At 47.1% G+C, this 19,983-nt stretch overlaps 1 protein-coding gene across 3 annotated transcripts in view; it reads right to left on the bottom strand.

The window, feature by feature from the left end:
- The window catches only part of LOC117871289 (glycerophosphodiester phosphodiesterase domain-containing protein 5-like), an 83,463-nt gene that overhangs the window by 5,581 nt on the left and 57,899 nt on the right, over positions 1 to 19,983 (bottom strand). For 2 of the 3 annotated variants that reach the window (XM_034759120.1, XM_034759121.1), the window contains exons 6-14: positions 19,747 to 19,845; positions 17,512 to 17,605; positions 13,537 to 13,682; positions 12,416 to 12,498; positions 10,376 to 10,526; positions 9,525 to 9,746; positions 7,595 to 7,752; positions 3,012 to 3,159; positions 834 to 916 (exon numbers count right to left, since the gene is read on the bottom strand). In XM_034759120.1, coding sequence (XP_034615011.1) covers positions 834 to 916; positions 3,012 to 3,159; positions 7,595 to 7,752; positions 9,525 to 9,746; positions 10,376 to 10,526; positions 12,416 to 12,498; positions 13,537 to 13,682; positions 17,512 to 17,605; positions 19,747 to 19,845 — 1,184 coding nt within the window. Of the gene's footprint in view, positions 1 to 833; positions 917 to 3,011; positions 3,160 to 7,489; positions 7,753 to 9,524; positions 9,747 to 10,375; positions 10,527 to 12,415; positions 12,499 to 13,536; positions 13,683 to 17,511; positions 17,606 to 19,746; positions 19,846 to 19,983 lie in introns of those variants that run through there. The other variant, XM_034759122.1, reaches the window with a different exon arrangement.

The raw sequence follows: 19,983 nt of genomic DNA, 5'->3' as shown, positions 1-19,983 counted from the left end.
AAAATCACGCCATCTTTTCTCATAGCCTGAGGCTAAGCTCCCAGACCCCCACCCTGAGTGCTCTCCCCACCAGCCTCCCGCCCATATAATACCAACCTGATGCCAGCCCCCTCCTTGTAAAGCTGCATGCCTGTGGATCCGCACCATAGCAACTATTTGCCTCCCTTGCCTTGCTATGCCTGCCACAGCTCTTTGATTTTTACGTGTCGCTATCATAGCCCTTCGCCTCCATGCCCCAAGCAAATTCCTGAGGCTGGAGTGGAGTTGTACCTGCACAACCTCCTCTCCCCGGAGACCCAGGAGAGCCACCACCTCCCGTGTACTCCAGGCATGCGCGCCTTTGCTGCAGAGAGCCGGCTTGCTCAGCTGGGCAGCTGCTATATGAGCTCTGCACTGGCGCAAACAGGAAGAGTAATTTCAAAACTTCCCGGGACATTAACAGGGGAGGGGCGTTCACCTGTGTACCTGGGTGCAGGACAGCGGAGTTCAAAACGGTGCCCAGAGCGGTCACTGTGGGCATTGTGGGATCCCTCCTGGAGGCCGACGTAAGCAAGGCAGTGTTTACATTGACACTGCGTTGCGCTAAATATGTCACCCTAAGCGTAATGCCTCTCATCAAAATGGTTTTGTTAGGTCGGAGTAGCAGGCGAGTTAAAGCAGGGGGGGGGGGGGGGCATGGCAGTGTGTACACCTCATAGTTAGGTCAACGTAAACTGCCTGGTGTCGACTTAACTTTGTAGTGTGACAGGCCCTTTGTATCATCGGGTTTAACCCATCCCTAAGAGGTTTGCGGCCATCAACATCCCCAGAGATTTTAGCAGCAGGATATTTACCAATGCAGAGCAAATATGAGTGAGATGAGCAGGGCTGCGACTGCATCTGTGAGAAGCCACATTATTCTGTACTCCTTTGGAGTCTGGAAGAGAACAACAGAGAACGTGTCCAGTAGCAAGAGTTTAGTCTAAGTAATACTTGCAAACATCTGATTTTTTTTGTATGCAATTTGGATGATTAACCTGACTGACCCTTGTATGACACCTTCCTGCTGATGTTTAGAGTTTGCTGACCTTTGAAAGGAGCAGCCACCTCGCTTGGTGTTGCCTCCTGTCTGGATGGCCTAGTGGTTATCATTGTACCCAGAGATGGGGCCTGCCATGTTCCTGGCAGCGGAGAGGAGCCTGGACTCAATTGGGATGAATATCCTTTAGTGAGGTGACTGGACACCGAGTCACAGACAGAGCCTGTAGTTCTCTGGCTGTCCAGCTCCAAGACAAAATACAACCCGCGATGTCACCATTCAGACACTGCCTAAATCCTGGCCTGCTGACTACTCAACAGTCCCCTAGGAGGGCACAGAGGAACATTTGGGGGGTTGTGGCAGGGCCCAGGACACGGCCCAGACTCCCAGCCCCATGCCTGGCTCTGTCCCCAGCCTCAGCGTGGCTCCACACCCAGCCATGGGCCTGCCTGCAGCTCCGTTCCAGGCCTCGCTCCCAGCCCCAACCCCACCCTAGGCCCCCTTACCCCTGTCCACATTCCCCCTCCCCCCGCCCTGTGAGACGTGGCCCCACTCTTAACCCCAGCTTGGGAGGGGCTGGGGGGAGGCACACACAGAGGTAAGGGGGGGGATGCGACCCTGAAATGTTTGGGGAACACTGAAATAGGCCTACCCCAAATCCCTGGATATGAATCCCAGGAGGATCCAGATGAGAACTTTGTCCATATCCCTGCAACAGGTTGAACCAAATCCCTAAATCTGAAGGCCTCTGACCATTGGGAAAGTCCCAATTTGGGTCTAAACTTTGCAGGTTTGGCCTATCTGGGATTATATCCAGTTTGTGAGCTTGAAAGAAGTGGCTATATGTAAAATGTAGGAAGCTTCAGGGTGGGCAGGTTATGGATGGGACCAACAGCACAGGAGACCCCTTCACCCAACACGGTATTCGGAGGGGTCTGGATGAATAAGGTGAGATCCATGGGTCTGTCAGACCAGCTTCTTGGAGTGGCTGGAGGAAAACACAAGCTTCTCCCACCAAAGTAAGGTGATTATAATGCTCCTTTTCCTCAGGCCTCTGCCTCCAGATCATGCACGAGCAAGAAGCTAGGGTGCTGCAAGAAGTGACACACTGCCTAGACCGCTAGCGTGGCCAGGGGGCTTCTAGACAGAAGACCTCCCTCAGCAGGCAGGAGGATGTCTCCTCAGGTGGGTGGAGCCCCAGCTCTGCAGGGGCTCTCTAAAATTGGTTTCTTTTCCCTCTTCTCAAGGCCTGAGTCTCTCAGCTCTTGCAGGCCTCGGCTCAGCTGCGTTTTTCAGCCACGCCGGGGATGTTTTGCCAGTGGGTACGTTCAATTTTATTCCTATTAATAGCCAGAATGTGGCCATTGGGTCTGAACCATCAGTGCCTCGGTGCCCCTTAGTGCCAATGTGGCTGGTCCAAAGAGATGGCAGGGAAGGGGCTAATTCCTCACCCCTTCCCTCAGGGAATACTGGTGCAGGGGGGCCTATGCACTGCCACCATAGCACCCCCAGGGGCAGAGGTGTTCCGAGTTCAGAGGAATGGGGAGAGAACAAGGCTGGTGCAAACCTGGACTCCTGCCGAGCTCCACAGGGGCCATTTAAACAGGGGATGCCACTTAGGACATTGCCCTAGCTTGTGTCTGGTGGCAGAGGTCTCCCCTCCACCTCTTCCCCACAGCAGGGATGAACCTGTCCCACAAAGGGGGAGGGATAGCTCAGTGGTTTGAGCATTAGCCTGCTGAACCCAGGGTTGTCAGTTTAATCCTCAAGGGGGCCATTTAGGGATCTGTGGCAAAAATCTGTTAGGGACAGTAATTAGTCCTGCTGTGAAAGCAGGGGACTGGACTGGACTTCATGACCTTTCAAGGTCCCTTCCAGTTCTATGAGATAGATATCTCTCCATATAATAAAGGGCACAGATGACCATCATCAGCCCCTGACCAGTCTTTTGGGTCCCTCTCTCCCAGAGAGCAGGGCTGGTTTTTCCCCTTACCATGAGGAAGAGAGGTCGGTTGATGTCCTTCAGAGAGTGTACAGCATTGGTGGTCACAGAGTGCACTCCCACGCACCAGGCCAGAGAGAAGAGCCATGGCTCACTGATCACGTAGAGGTTGGTGGTGATGTTGGCCTGAGCGTATTTCCTTTAAAATACAAAGACGTGTTTGCCTCAACCAAAAAGCAACTTTAAGGGCAAATAGCCTCCCTTTGGGCCGTCTCAGTGGAGTGCTAGGAGTCCGTTGAGGGGGATTGCCTTGGGAGTTCGAGAGCATCGGAGTGGACGGGGCCAAGGTTGCCCAACCAGCTGATTATATGAAAAGACTGGTGTCAGTTATGATTGGCCAAACTGGAACATTTGGTCCTCTGGGGACAGTCACATTTGAATAACAATGTAAAAACAGGGTACTTTCGGTCATGCTTTTGTATTAAGGTTCAGTTTATAAAGAGTTAATGATTAGATGTTGTAATCAATAGTTAATGAATTGTTATAGAATCTAACAAGTCACTTATAAGCTCAGTTTACACTTATCTGTAACACCTTCTACTGATGGGTTTATAACCAGCTATACCACCTGGTTCTCATGTTTGCGACATGCTTATAACACATTCCTAAATGGAACCTTAACAAAATATGACCGTTCTTTCTAGATTATTAAAGCAAATGGTGCTTGTTCTAAATAGATATATTGTCAGTGTCAATATTTGTTTTACAATTTAACTCGCTACATTGGAACACTAAACTGTTGGTAACTCTGCTTGAAATTTTGGAACAAGCATTGTTGGAAGGTGCTTCAACCTTTTCTAACTCGAAGCAATAAACCGCTGCTTTTTTGACAACTGAAGTGCTCTTGCTGTTTGGGAAAAGCAGACATTCCAGCCACAGAGAGAAAGCAGAACAGCAGAGCTGAGTTTTTCACGAGACAGAACCATTCTAGAAACTACTGACTGAAATGTGAGCCTTTCCTTTTGAGATTTTACCTTTTCAAAGTATTGTAAACTTGTAGCGGTGGTAGTACAGTTCTAGAGCAGGGGTGGGCAAACTACGGCCCGCGTGCCACATCCAGCCGGCAGGACCATCCTGCCCAGCTCCCAAGCTCCTGGCCTGGGAGGCTAGCCCCTGGCCCCATCCCTGCTGTTCCCCTCCACCGCAGTCTCAGCTCACTTGCTCCACTGCCGGCGCAATGCTCTGGGTGGCGGGGCTGTGAGCTCCTGGGGCAACACAGCTGCAGAGCCCGGCCTGACCCGACCCGATGCTCTGAGCTGCATGGTGGCGGCGGCAGCAGCAGTGTGGTAAGGGGGCAGGGAGCAGGGGGGGTTGGATAGAGGGCAGGGGAGTTCGGGGTGGTGCTCAGAAGGCGGGGGTCCCAGGTGGGGAGTCAGGAAGGAGGGAAGGTTGGATGGGGTGGCAGGGGGTAGTCAGGGGCAGGGGTTCTGGGGGCAGTCAAGGGACAAGAGAAGGGGTGGTTGGATGGGGCAGGCAGGAGCGCTGCCAGATTTTTTGCCGCCCTAGGTGGCGGAAGGTCCTGCTCCCGAAATACTGAAGATCCGGCCGCCGCGGTCACTGCCCCCCAAATGTTAGCGCCCTAGGCGACCACCTAGGTCACCTAATGGGTTGCGCCGGTCTGGGGGGCAGGGGTCCCGGGGGGGGGGGGTCATCAGGAATGAGAGGAGGGGTTGGATGGGGCAGGAGTCCCGGGGGGGAGGGCAGATAGGAGGTGGGGGCCGGGCCACGACCCTCTCCCCTAACCAGCCCTCCATACAATTTACAAAACAGGATGCGGCCCTCAGGCCAAAAAGTTTGCCCGCCCCTGGTTCTAGAGCAGTGGTTCCCAAACTGGGGTTCGTGAACCCCTGGGGGTTTGCGAAATGTTACAGGGGGTTCTCAGGAAAAAATTCCCTAATGGCGGACAGAGCAGTCCCTAGGGACCCCAAGCAGCACTTTGCCAGCAGCCCGGAGCCCCTGGACTTCCAAGAGCTAACCAGATCAAAGCAAGCATATCTATCACACTGAGGAGATTTAAACTTCAAGACTCCTTATAAGAAATGGAAAGGAAGGTGGATATTTTTTGCTGTTTTTAAAATTAAATAGGCAGCTAGGATTGTTTTTAAAATTATTATCAAGAACAAGTTTAAGCTTTGTTGTAATGTGGGTTTTTGCGTGGACTGCTCAAGACCTGAATGCTTGTGTAGGAGGAACTCTGAGTTGGCTTCTTAAATACCTTCATGCTGTTTCACATCTGATACTTCTTGATGAAACATAGGAGCCTTGTCTTATAACAGGCTTATTCAAAGTGATACAAGCTACAAAAGTGAGATCTTGGAAGAGAGTTGCCATTTTCATAATGTAATACAAATACTGTAATGATAAATAGTAATAAGCATGACATAAAAACAAATTTTATATTTCCAAGATCACTACTTTTATTATTTATACTCTGATGAAGGAGAAAATCCCTGGAAATATTCATTTTTAGGAGGGGGTTCGGGAGATTTGACATTTTAGTGAAAGGGGTTGACAGGTTGTTAAAATTTGGGAACCACTGTTCTAGAGGGTTATGTCTCCTATAAATAATCCACTAGGGGGCAGTGGTCACTTCCCAATTCATTATTTAGCCATGCCAACGATGATATTATATATATATATATATATATATATATATATATGTAAGTAGGACCCTACTTGAATCATGGGATGACCTTCAAATATTTGCAGCTGAGTTTCAGACAAGATGTGGAAAATCACAGAAAAGTATTAATGGACCTTTATTAATAGCAGTAATTTGGAAAAGCCAGAGTAGATCTATTTGTTTAAGAAAAAAATTGCTGGAATGATATCCACACACAAGTATTATGTTATGCCTGCTAATTTTTTGATAGCCACACATTTTGCTACAGCTTTATTACAGTCATTAAAACAAAAGTGACCGGTACAATAAAAAATTCAGAAGTCTTAAAACAACTGCTGTAGAAATCGAGTCCAGTCACTTTAGCCTTTTACATTTTGCAGGCATTGAATGTTAGAGCAGTACTAACTGCCTATTCAAAATGTATGCAAAATTCTGGATTATGCAAAGTAAGCTCATTAAAATCAAAATTGCGGTGGAAGCCAAATATTGCTTGTTCCACAATTTCCGCAATATCGTGAATGAAGTAGGGCTATATATATCAGTTTCTCCTTTTCTATAATAAGGCATCCCTTTACATGTTATTTGCCTGGTGAAACTTATTACTGTTAGAACAACTGCAGCACAGTTTCTGACGTACAGAGGAAAAGTCCAATAGATTTGGGATCTGAAAATGAAGGTAAAACTATTCGGCGCCAAAGCTGTGATTCAACAAGGCACTTTAGTATAATCAGGATGGAGCTTTGCTGTGCACATAAATAAAATCAAAGGACACCAGGCAGTTGAATTGCTAATGCTATGTGTCAATTTACATCATATTCAGCACTCTGATTTTGGGGATGATCCACCACCTGTTACAATCAATGGAAAAATCAGGGAGTCAGGACTCCTGGGTTCTCCTTCCGTTACTACCACTGATTCACTGGGATCTCAGCAAAAAGTCACCTACTATGACATCAGCTTCAGTGGCAGTTGGACTTACATGCACCAGAACATGACCACGTACGTACAAATGCTCCTGGTCGGCACGTTTAAGAGATTTGAGGAGGCTAAGCCTCCCCAAAATAAAAGAGGCTGGCAAATGTCAGATGTGGGTCACCTCTTTTTGGAGGTGCACCGGCCTGCCACCTTTGCGCCCTGGGAGCAGGAGAGCTGAAAGCTCCCTAGAAGTGAGGAGGCCACTGGCACCCGGACCCATGGCCCTGCTCCCCCCCGCTCCGCCCCGTCCCTCCCCCGTGAGACCCTGCCTGTGCTCTACCCCTCCCCCCGTGGCCCTACCCATGCCCTGCCCCAAGGCCCCGCCCTTGCTCCGCCTCTTTCCGCCCCCGCTCTGCTTCTTCCCCCAAGGCCCTGCCCGCCGCTTGTGCCGCTCCACTTCCTCCCCCATGTCACTCGCCCTTAAGGCAAGAAAAAAGTGGGAGGGCATAGCCCTCCATTTTTAAAATTGGCAGGGGTGGGGCTGTAGGGGAAGAGGCGGAGCGAGGGCGGGGCCTTGGAGGGAAGCAGCAGAGTGGGGCAGGGCCTCGGGGGAAGAGGCCGGGTGGGCCAAGGCCTTGGGGAGGAGTGCAGGTTTGGCCACGGGGAGGGGAGGGGGGGAAGGGGTGGAGCGCAGGCAGGGCCTCAAAGCGGGAGGGGTGAATCAGGGGGCGGGACCACAGTCCAGGTGCTGGTGGCCCCCCACTTCTCGGAAACTTCCAGTGCTCCTGGAAGTAGCCTCCCCAAACAAAAGACTCATGCGTCGTCTATGCAGATGCTCATCAGTAGAGATTGAGCTTGAGACGTTTATGGAGCTACTCCTGTAGTTAGGAGTAAGTACCAGGCTGTTATAGTCACTGGTGCCAATCACTATAGGGAGACATAACCACATGTACTAAACTGGCAATTACATGTGCAGTTTTTTTGCAATTCCACTGAAGGGTCTAGCCTCCTATATGAGGCATATACAGCAACCTACCGGATATCTTCACTGGACATTGCAGAATAGACTAGATTGAGCTTCACAACATTGTCTCTCAATAGCTGATCAACTGGGGCCTTACTGGCCATGGTGTGCTGAAACCCGGGAGCTACAGACTGAACAAAGGATCTCATAGTGTTGTCCAGCCACAGGACCTGTGAGTAACAACAGCAGCTAGTGAATTAACAGGGATATTCCTGAACAGCCCCTTGTCTTCTACATATTCCCATAATTCAAGGAAAGAGGGGATCATGCAATGACATGCCAGGTACATTCAAACGCAGGTCAGATCTGATTCTGCAGTGGGTAAATTTAAAATAAAAACACACACTCAAATACTACAGCAATATGACTTAGACTGTTCTGTCAATGGGCCTGTGGAACTCCTTGCTACAGGAGGGCAGGCAGTCAGTTACTGTATCTGTATCTTTAAAAGCACTGGATAATTTTACAGACCAATCTTTGTATTTATACCTGCTAAAATAAGGGAAATCAAATGCAGTACCTCAGAGGATGATCACCACAGGTGTCAGGCAGGAACCCGAATCCCCCTGCTGCAGTAAAGCAGTGCACATCTAGCCATGAACATTACAGGGATTTTAACCTCTCCCAGGGGCCTCAGACACTGATCATTAACAGAAGCTACATTTGTCAGAATACTTGGTAGCACCCTTCATCCAAAGCTCTCTGTGCACTTCAGCCCCCACACAGCCTGCTCAGATGGGTAACTATTGAGTTTAGCCCCCACGCAGCCTGATGAGATGGACACCTATTGAAATATGTCTTTGGCTCCTTGGAAGTTTGCACTTGTTATTGCTGCACACCACAGCCGCACCTAACTGCACATGGCAAAAGCAGGGATAGAACCTGGATCCTCAGTCCCTTATCATACGAGGTCACGGAGAATCTCCATTAGCACTATAGGGCCTATGACACACAGGGAGTTCTAACCCCATACAGTAGATGGCAGCAGTAAACAGCTAGCTAATTCATCATGTCATTCATATCCCAAAATGACAGGGAGGGGTGGCACAGGGCCGTGTGTACACAAACTTTGTAGCCATAAGTCTCAACAGGTGATGGCAACAGGGCTCATAACCATGTCATTAAAGTGCTTAGCACAAAGGCCCCATCCACGCTAAAGCTTCCCCCAGTGGAGCTGCACCCAGGATGAATTACAGATCGGCGTCACTCCACTGAAGCTCATAGAGCTACACCCATTGTGAGCTGCACCAGCTGGGAACTGGCCCAACTACTGAGATTGTTTTGGGAGGGGCAGAGAGGCGCAATCTAAATCCTAGGGTTGCCCTTTCTGATTGTTTTACATGAACATGCGTCATGGAAGCCTGAGACTGCCTGGGGGTTCCTAGGTGCAATGGTAATAGAAATAATCAAGAAAAGATGAGGAGCAACATTTAAGGAGACCCACTGCTACAATGGCAACGCCTACTCTGCAATCATGGGGCCAGATCCTCAACTGGTGTAAATGGAGCTACACCAGTTTACACCAGCTGAGGATCTGGCCTTTGGTACAGAGCCTTTTACTGAGGGATCTCAAAGCAATTGGCAACCATTCATTCCAACTCAACACTTATCTTAAATTGTATAGCTAGCATGGGACTCGACTGCAGGACCCTACTCACACCTTCCCCCACGAGCGACCTCATTAAAATCAGTGGGATGATTTGAGATGTAACTATCCAGCATAGGGAAGGGTGTTACAATATGGCCTTGGGGAAATGCATTTTTATAATTGTGCTGGACTGGTCCCCGAATCAACTAGTCACCAGCGGGAGAATAAAATTTAATGAGCTAAGTCTTTTGTTGGTGAAGTCAGTGGAACGATGCTGATTTATGAGGATCTGGCCCAAAACCTCGATTCTAAAAACCACAACAAAGAGGCGAGGGAGGAGTGACAGCCCCATACCAGATGAGGGTTAATCCCTGAGTCACGGATCACTTCCAGGGTTGTATTGATCCAGGTGTTCCTGTAAGGATGTTTCTCTGGAGGGCGGTAGAGATCAAATATCACAAGTTTATTCGCACTGTCTGCAAGTCTCAAGAAATTACTTAGCTTGTAAATTGATTGATTCATTGCCAGTTTTTGATCTGCACTTGACAGTGAGCCCATGCATGAAAATGGTGTGTCCTAAAAATAAAGAAATACACAAGGAAATAAATAAAAGTCAGGTTGAGTTAGCTGCATACAAACAGTTCCGGTTTCTCTAAGGGGGAACTAGGCTAACGTCGGCACTCAGTGGGATAAAAGAGTTCATTTTTCTTTGTTCCTCCTCTAGTTTTCATCTCCTATATGTCGCTGGTATAAACATATGAGCCTCCATGTTCTCTCCCTTAACCCATAATTACATTTTAACCCTGGTTCTTTGACTCTGTATATCAGTCTTGCAGCCACATTAAAAAAAGCTGGACTGGGTTTGAGAAGGGATTAATTCTGCAGTTGCACTAAGGAGTAAACCATCAGGACATAAAAAGTGGGTGGACTTTCTCCCCTCCCCTGCCCCCTAGGGGTTGTGTCTGTGCCTTGAATGAATAGCTTAGATCTTCTTTCCTCCATCTCTCCTATGCAATTGCTAAGCCTGATAAAGAACCGCAGTTACATAAACTAGTAAACAAAAATACACTTCTCTGTTACTGCCTTCTGCATAATTATTGGGACTGATCCCAAGACTCCCATTGACTTCTGTGGGTTTTGGATCAGGACTATAGCACATATCCCTTCAAGTAGGCACTTTAAGAAAGACCTCTGAACAATCTTACCTTGAGGAACCACTTTCCTGCGTTCAGCTGTTCTAGGGCATCCCAGGAAAACAATGCAGCGTTCTGAGTGGAGTTACTGGGAAAGACCTCCCGGATGTTTGTTGTCCTCTGTAAGTTGCTGTCGTGCATCAGGAAGGGAATCCCATCATAGCTACGATAAAAGGAGAGGGCTCTTCACAACACGGACAACATTCAAAACATGAGCACGGTACAGCAAGGCCAAAATTATACGTAGGGCCCTACCAAATTCACAGCCATGAAAAACGCGTCACAGACCGTGAAATCTGGTCTCGCCCCATGAAATCTGATCTTCTACACTATACAGATTTCACAGGGGAGACCAGTGTTTCTCAAATTGGGAGTCCTGATCCAAAAGGGAGTTGCAGGGGGATCGCAAGATTATTGTAGAGGCGTTACAGTATTGCCACCCTAACTTCTGCACTGCCTTCAGAGCTGGGCAGCTGGAGAGTGGCAGATGTTGGCTGGGCGCCCAGCTCTGAAGGCAGCACCGCTGCCAGCGGCACTGCAGAAGTAAGGATAGCAATACCACAACTGCCCCCTAAAATAACCTTGTGACTCCCCCACACAACTCCTTTTTGGATCAGGACCCCTGCAATTACAACACAGTGAAATTTCAGATTTAAATAGCTGAAATCATGACATTTATGATTTTTAAAAGGCTTTGACTGTGAAATTGACCAAAATGGACCATGAATTTGGTAGGGCCCTAATTATACATGAAGGACATTAATAAAAGGACACCCTCTGGAAAACGACACCTCGAGTAGAATGTATTATCCCATAGGCAGTCACGTGGGACAGGACACTAGACTACACTATGTCTACATTGCAATCAGGGGTGAGAATGCAGCATGTGTAGACATACCCAAGCTAGCTTTGATCTGGCTAGGTCAAACAACAGCAGTGAAGCCACAGCAGCATGGGCTACACAAGCCCATGTGGGACCCTGGGTAAATACTTGCATGGCTAACCCATGCAGCTGCCCCTACTGCCGTGGCTTCAATACTATTGTTATTCAAACTAGCTAGATTAAAGCAAGCTCAGGTAGTTCTAGATGTTTCAGCCATACCTCTGATTGCAGTGTAGACATACCCTGGGAGTCAGGAAACCTAGGTTCTATTCCCAGCTCTGCCACTGGCCTGCGAGGTAACCTTGGAGAGGTCACATCTCCCTGTGCCTCAGTTTCCCCATCAGTAAAACGGAAATAACAATACTTAGATCTGACATCTCAAGAAGAAATACAGCAATGACCATGTGCCAGGTTCTGTTCTAGCTCCCACTGGGGTAGTTCAGTCAATTTCAGTGGCGCAATGCTGGATTTACAGTGGTGTAAGTGAGAGCTGAATTTTACCCTTTGCAAAGCCCTGACTCAGCTAAGCACTTGGGCTCATGTTTCAGTGCTTTGCTGATTTTGGGGCCTATATTCATACCTTCCACAATGCTACATAAACACCGAAAAGCCGATCACCCTACCCAACAGTATAAGGGTAATGATTCCAGCTCGGAATGGCATATCAAGACCCTGGCAGTAACTAATACAATGCTCTCGCATGCCTTTATAATTGCAAGCAACCTGGCTGTGCTCATCCAAATCCCACTGAGGTTTGTAAGATCGGTAGGATAGAGATCTGTCTTCTATGTGTTTTCTGTAATGTGTCAAACATACTCGGATGCACGACAAAGTAATTATTGTCTGTATCTGCTGTCTTATGCTTAGATTGTAAGCTCTTTAGGGCAGGGACCATCTCTTTGTTCTGTATTTTTGCACAGTGCCTATCACAATGGGCTTCTGGTCCATGACGAAGGCTCTTAGGCACTACATAATACAAATAATAATAAATCAATACCAAAGTCCCAGTGTGACAGTGGCAACAGGCCCGACATCCAATTGTGTCAAACGCTAGTTGATAAAGGATTGGACGTAGCCCGTCAAGCGTTGATTGCCCATATCTGTGTCATATCAAAGTGAAATCTTAGCCAGAGGAAGTTGCACACTGAGACACGGTGCTTCCCCCTTACCTAATTGTGACGTCTGTCTCAAGACCATCCCCACCGTGTTCAATTGTCTTCTGAAATGACATCTCCGTGTTTTCTGGAGCCAGCTAGGAAGATGACATAAAGGAATGCCAGTTTCGACAAGCGCCAGATGACTCCCAAGTATACTTTCAGTTTCTTGATAACCATCCCTGCTGCTTCGCCCCACTGTGGTAGCCAGTAAAGGTCACTTTGTCCAACAGCTGAAAATCTGTTTTACTTGCTTCATGCCTTTAGGTCCCATCAGGACTCTAGGCGCATCCAGCATCATTTACAAATCTCCCGGAGGGCAGGGCAGGGCAAGGCCCAAACCATCAAGCTCTTCAGTCAATAGATAACAGAGTAGGAGGCTTTGTTCAATTTACACCCCTCCTTAAATCAGTACATCCAAGGCAGAGTTTGACTTCACCTCTGACCCTTCCTCTTTCTCTGTTGCTGTTGACAATATCCCCACTCTTCCCATTATACAGGCTTGCAGCCTAGAGGTCAGCTTAGGCTATTTCATCACAAATCCAGGTTCTCACCAAATCATGGTGCTTCTTTTAAATGCCTTCCTTCCTCTCAGCTCCAACCACCAGGATGATAGTCTGCCCTCTAGTTATCTCAAGCCTTGACTACAATAACCTGCACCTCCCCGGCCTACCACTCAGCCACCCAACACATGGCCACCAAAATCATCTTTGCACCACATCTCTGCCTTCCTCCACCTACTTCACTGGCTTCTTATCTTCTTCCACACAATGTTTAAGCTTCTCATCATCACCTTAAATGGTCTTCCAGCTTCTGCCTCGTTCTTGTGCTGTGAACTATCCAGGGATAGTACTTTGCCCAAGAGTTACTCTGAACTGTTCCCCTTGTCTCCTTCGCTCACTTCCACACTACCCACAATGCCTGTGGGTTTTTTTACCCTAAATCATTGGAAAACTCTGGTGCACTGATGGTGCTTGGTGATGAAATCATGAGGACTTTTTCTGCATGCAAATCCAAACCAAAATAGAGTCCCTTGATGCCGTCAGAGGCTGACTGCATAGCTCTTGGGGTGAGGGTGGGGAATCTGCAATACAGGTCATGAAAGAATGATACCAAACATCTTCCCCCAGACCTACCATTGGTGCTCCTCTGTGTCCAATGAGGGCTGGTTTGGGCCCCAGAGTTCCCACCTCTCTGATGCAGGGAGAGTACATCCCCAGAGGTATCAAGAAAAGAAGGACAAGGATAGCCAGGTATGGACCAATAATTATTGCCTGAATCACTGAAAGAATGCAGAAGAGGAAGGCTAGAGTTAATTCATTTGATAACTTAGGAGTTTGCCCCAGGGCTTAACTTATATCAGAGCTGTTTGCCTCTTGGGCCAAGTCTGGTGTCCTGAAACACTAAATCCTTCCCATTAGTCAATCCCCTTTTCTGTACCCCATGCCTCTCTCCAAACTATGCCCTGTGCCAGTCTGTCTAGTGGTCAGAGCAGATAACTGGGATCCAGCCCTGCTGGGTCATATTTTTGGTTTGTCTCCTAACTTGCTGTGGCACCTTCAGGAAGTCACAGTCTGTGCCTCAGTTTCACTATCTGTAAATATGGATGTAATGAGATTTACTCGGCTTCACAGGAAAGAGTCTGAGATGGTCAATGCCGTTTGCAGTAAAGGCGAAATATTATTCGTTGTTAGGTGGATGATATGGTAAGAGGCATTTAAAAGTTTCATTTACACTCAAAAGCAGGATGATGCAGTGAGGAGCTTTCTCTGCACAACTCTCTGTGTGCATCCTAGGGGGCGAACGCATCCCTTTGAATTCAGCTCCTTAACAATGGTTTTCCACAGCAGGATTCATTTTTATCTAGGTAGATTGGCCTGCTATGGATCTCAGCTCCATGGTTTTCCTCAGGCTGTGTAGTTCAGAAGTCTGCCTATCCACACATCTAGATGTGGCCCATCACCATGGCACCTGAGCACCTCAGTGCGCAACTATTTGGGGATTTTCACTAAAGATAAGAAAATAGCGCCTCTGAGAAGTTATTGCCTATGGACCAAGCTTCCCGTTAGGTACACTACTTTGGAGAGCATCCCATTCCCCACCCCAGGCATGCTGTCACAGTGAGACCGCTTTGGATGTGCCCTGTGGGGATTCCCACAAAGGCACCATACTGACTGAAATCCCTACAGTGCAGTGGAAGCTACATTCAAGCCAACCATGTCTGTGTTCCACATGGTCTCCCATCAGCTGAGGTCCTTATTGCAGAGAAGTAGAGTCGGGAGAGGTGGACCAGGAGTACAGCACTTTAGATACAAATTAACATCTACTCTGAGGTATGTGGGTGTCAAACTGAACTGCACCGGTGAGAGCTGCAAAGATCAGGGGCTCCAGTGTGAATGTTCAACATCTGCATTTGCTTTGGATACTGTCGCTGAGTAATACTCACAACATCCCTGGCAAGGAGGCAAATAAGTGTAACCGTTTTGCAGGAGAGGAAGATGACTCAGGGAGAAAGAGAGTGTGCCAGGGCCAGGATTCATACTCAGGAGTTATTGACACCTGGGCCTGCCCTTACACTCCTAGACAACACTTCTCTGAGCTGCACATCAGTCCTTGGAACATTCCAGTAGAGTGGGGGGGGGGGGAGAAGTCTCCTCACTAGCGCATCAAGCTTCCCTGCCATACTAAGGGCTACACAAGGGACTACAGTCACTTGCTCCATCTCAGGTGGGTTCTTCTGAAAGCCCCTTCTATGACATGGAGTGACTGGACAGGCTTTCAGAAGAACCCGCTTGAGACAGGATTGCAAGCAAGAGCCAAACACAGAAGCGGATTGGCAGCCTTTCCTGCCAGGCTTACAGTTCTAGCCCCATTTCTGTACATGCCTGAGAACTTCAGGGCTTGTGCTAAACCCACTCAGGCATGAACGATTTGCAAAACAAAGGGGCAATTATGACCTTAATGCTTGTCACAGTGCGGAAAGCCATGGCAGAGAGAGAAAGCATTGTTGCTGAGGGGTTTAAAATTCAAAGATGCAATTATTCCTTTGTTGTGGGTTAAGGCGGGCATGGGGGGGGGTTGCAAATATTACAGCATCATAAGTATTAGACACAGGGAACAGACTGGATGACCTTATTTCTAACAGAGCAGTTTGTTTTCTTATGATGTCAGTCACAGTGTTTCTTATGTAAGGAGCAAGGTTCTCCTCAGGCCCCAAGAAACAGCGAGGCTGTTATTCGCTGAGAGCCTGTCATGTATTCAGTGTATTCAGTGCCGTCCGTCCAAGCTAGAGACACAGCCCAGCCTCCAAGGAATTGATCCTCTGGAGACAAGACAGATCGGACATGCTGGACACCACTCGCTCAAATCTATGGAATTTCTAACTTGCTAACCGGCTTTGAGGAAGAAGCATGTTTTAAGGTATTGGTGTTTGTGTGTCCCTGAAGAAGGACGGATGTGGGGGAGAAATGGACTACCTGAGCTGCCACTCCTGGCACTAGGGCTGCCATGAATGTCGCTGTTCAGGGCAACCCCGCGTGTATTCCCCCTCCATAGTCCACCAACGGCACCCACTCCTAGTCTCCTGACTCCTCAGCCATCACTTCTCTTGGGTGGAGACCTCTCTCCTGACCAGGGTTTTCCAGGCTGCACAGTTCCCTGCCTACAGTGGGATATTCTCAGCAAGCCAGACTGCCTAAACAGGCCAACGTCTGCATTTTGCTTTCTCTCCAGAGACTATGAACAGCTGTAATTGCCAGCAAGTTACCACACAGCTCTTTATAAGCAAGCACATTTGTTCTTAAGGTGAAAGCATTGCAGAGAAAACATTAAAAACAATACAAGAACCAACATGCATGCTAATAAGCTTAGCAGAGATCACCCCAACCCCAGCCATGGGCTTTGGCAGGAGTCAGTCCTTCAAACCCCACAAAGTATTTTTGTAAGGTTTCAAGTTGATAACAGCCTTAGCTCAGAAGTAGCACCCCCGTGAATAGTTCAGTCTTTCCTTTATAAAGCATGGGCCTTTGATGTTGGCCTCAAGTAACAGGTGATCAGCAGACAGTGGCTCACTCCTCAGAGCACAGTTTCAAAAGGCAGGGGAAGCGGTTCCTACCAAGAGGTGGGGAATTTGCATTCACCTCCTCCTAGATATTCCCCAGGAAAAAACACTTAACCCATTTTGTTCCAAGGGTCCAGTTTTGTCTGGCATATCCAGTACAGTTGTTTGAACCCCCAGGTCTCACATCTGACACACCTTCTGCCTCAAGAGGTTACGTACAATCCTGGCCCACAACAATCCATAATCCATTCGTTACATACAATGGACACCAAAGATACTTAGACTTAATTCAATAAGGTCTTCCTAGGATATCCCTGGAGAAGGGGAGAGGTGGGCTGCCTGAGCTGCCATACCTGGCACTAGTGCTGCCATGAACTCTACCCTGACCCCTGCCTAAGGCAGCCTCCAGAAGACACATCTCAGCAAGCACAAATGGGGCAGAGGATATGACCCATGTCCTGTTCCCCGCTGCTATTGCATATTTGTATATAGTGATGAGCTGCTGAAGTTCTGAAGTTGCAACAAGGGGCTCCTATAACAATCCCTCCCATTAAGCCCTGATACAGCTATCCCTCCCCCCGAAGTGCAGGGCTGCAGTAAAATCAGTGGAGCTCTGACTGGTGCACATGGCTGAGTGTCTTAGGCTGTTTAGAAGCCCCATGTAGCAAGGACGCAGGTGTCGGCAGAAAGGACAGGTGAGGAGCTGGGGCTCCTTGGCATTCATTTTCTCCCTCAGACAAAAGTTCTTTGTCATAACCTCAAGCAAGGAAGGGAGGCAGCATCACTGGGCAAACAAGCATTGGTGCATTAAGTGTGCTAGCTGGAAGGGTCCACCCCTTGATACAGAGTATACTGATGTAAGAGCTATGGGCACTCCGAAAATCAGTCTGTTTTAGGGTGTCTCAAGGCACACAAAAATTGAGGCACACAAAATTGTTACCTATTTTTGAAAGTCTTGGCCTATACCCCATCTCTCCCATTTGCACAAAGCAGAGCACAGAGGTTCCAGGTAGAGGCTGCACCTGTAGAGCATAAAGCAGAACTACTGTACCTTTTTTATTCATTCGGAAGGCATGCAAAGCCACTGGCCAAGACAGAAGGACCATGACTGCTATTGCACCTATGTGGAGATAGGGAGCTGTGACCTGGAAGGGAGACAAGAGGATTGCTGTGAAAAGCCAATTTATGGAAACAAACAGCTCTCCTAATACTGACATAGTCGAGCTAGTGCACCACACACAAGGGATACTGCTAGAGGTACAGGCAGTTTTCCCCCAATCTTACACTTGGCTTGGGCCCTTTGAGAACTTCGTGGCAGTTCAGCTGAAGTACACTGATGTGATCCTCAAGAGTCCATCAAGCCTGCTCCTGAGTCAGCCAAAGAGGATGCAGGATAGCAATGCAAGGCTGAGTGCACCATCCTGAACTCAACTTCTTCTCTCAGTCTTGGTTCTTATATGGCCCCTCATCACCATAGTACCTGAGTGTCTTCCACCAGACAGTCAGGCCATTCCAGCTAGAGTCAATTTCAACACTACATTATGAACATCACCAGTTATGAAGATCACACCACTAATTGCACGATGACTCACTTGAATGGTAACGTTTAATATCCAACTGTACTATCATACTAGCTAGTATAACTGCAGCAGCTGATTACTCCAAATATGTGTCTAATCCTTTTTCCAATCTTGCTAGACTACTTTATTAGCCTCACTAATATTCTGCAACAGCCAGTTCCACAAATTAATAATGTACTTCATAAGAAGTATTTACTCTTATTTATTTAAACAAAGCACTTGATCTCAGACTAGAGTGTTTAGGTCCATTGTATTTAGAGCTAATTGTATTTCTATTTATTTGTTTGTTTCAGCTTCAAATTTGTAACCTTGGGAATATTCTTCATGCTTTACTAACACCAAATAACTGATTTATCCGATTACTGTTTTTGAAGGACAGCTCTAGCAATTGTAATTGATTTATTTGATTGTAAAGGTTAAACAAGCACTCAAAAGCTCAGATGCTTCTCTGAATTTATCATAAATGTGCAAAAGTGGGATGGAAATCTGAAAGAAATATCCCATTTTTTGGCACAATGGGAAATATTGGGCAAGATTTTCCACTGAGTTATATGCTGGTACGACTCCATTAAAGTCAAGGGAGTCAGTCCAGCAAAAAACTACAGTAGCAGACAATCTGACCCATAGTGAAATCTGAAATTACCAAGGTATATGGTAGGGAAAAAACATTATCCAAATGTAACATGGTCGTATGTTGCATCCACAGAAGCACCAAAGCAGTCCTAACCATTTTGCCAGCCATGGTAGAAAATGTTTTTAACACCTTCCTCATGTCCAGCAGCCAAGCAAAACAAAAAACGAAACCAAAAAAGGAAGAAAAACTCAGTCAGCCAATCAGTTGAGGAGAGGGGAAGAGAAAGGCTGGCCAAAAATGCCCAGCAGCACAGCGGTGTGGTAGCGTTCCCTGGAAGTTGGCACCCTATGATGATGGCCCTACTTGCCTGCCCCTAGAACTGGCCATCTGCATCCCTCTACTAGCTAATCCATATACAAAATAGCAGCCTACTATGGATGAAAGCTAATGGAGTTCCTCCTTTAGATGAAGCGGTAGAGGTGTCTCCAGCACTAGTTTCAAACTCTCCTGACAGCTTGTGGAAGGAATCATTGCATAAACATTGACAAAAACTTTTAAATAACATTTTAGTTCAAGTTTGATTCCAGAAATAGGTAATAGCGGATGCTGGCTCATTTTTTCTGAACAAGTTTAGTCCAATCCTATTTCTGAACCCAAGGACATTCGATGGAAGATATTTTCTAGAACTGGCTCGTAAATGCTATTTTCCTATCACAGGAAATGTTGACATTTCAGAATTAGTTTCCAATCCAAATCAGAACAGAAAGTGGAAATAAAAAATATCACACAACAAAAAATTCTAAAAGGTTTGAATTGTAAACATGGAAACAATTTTTTTAAATACTTTTGATCGAAACAATTCAGCATTTCAAAATGAAAAATGGAGTTTCTGATTGAAATTCTGAAACTAAACAACATTTTTCATCCCCATTCCCCCCAATCAGAAAAAAAATATGTAGTCAAAATGGACATTTTATGGAAAATTTTGATTTTGATGACACCGCATCCCTGCCAGAAAAATTGTATGTGAAAAAAAATCAGCTGTTTCCATATTTTCCATCTATTTCCAGTCAAAGCTTTTGTTTACAAGTTGTGTTTTTTTTTTTTTAATGTAGAGCTTCCATGCTCTTACCTGAAATGACAGGCGGACAGTTTTCCATCGAACTCCCCACAGTTTAGAAAATACACTGATGGCAGCTATGGAGAAGCCCAATACCAAAAAAGTTCCAATCTGCAGAGACAAATAGGATATTGCCTGGCTTCAGAATTAGCATATGACAATTGCAATTCATATTTCTGTGTACACTACGGTTAGCTACTCTTGTATGTGGGTTATAAAAATGACTTGGATTCCATAGGCATAGAGTAT

This window comes from Trachemys scripta, chromosome 1, assembly GCF_013100865.1.
Source record: "Trachemys scripta elegans isolate TJP31775 chromosome 1, CAS_Tse_1.0, whole genome shotgun sequence".
NCBI lineage: Eukaryota > Metazoa > Chordata > Testudines > Emydidae > Trachemys > Trachemys scripta.
The sequence above is the reverse complement of the archived record's forward strand: the minus strand, read 5'-3'. Positions and strand labels throughout refer to the sequence as shown.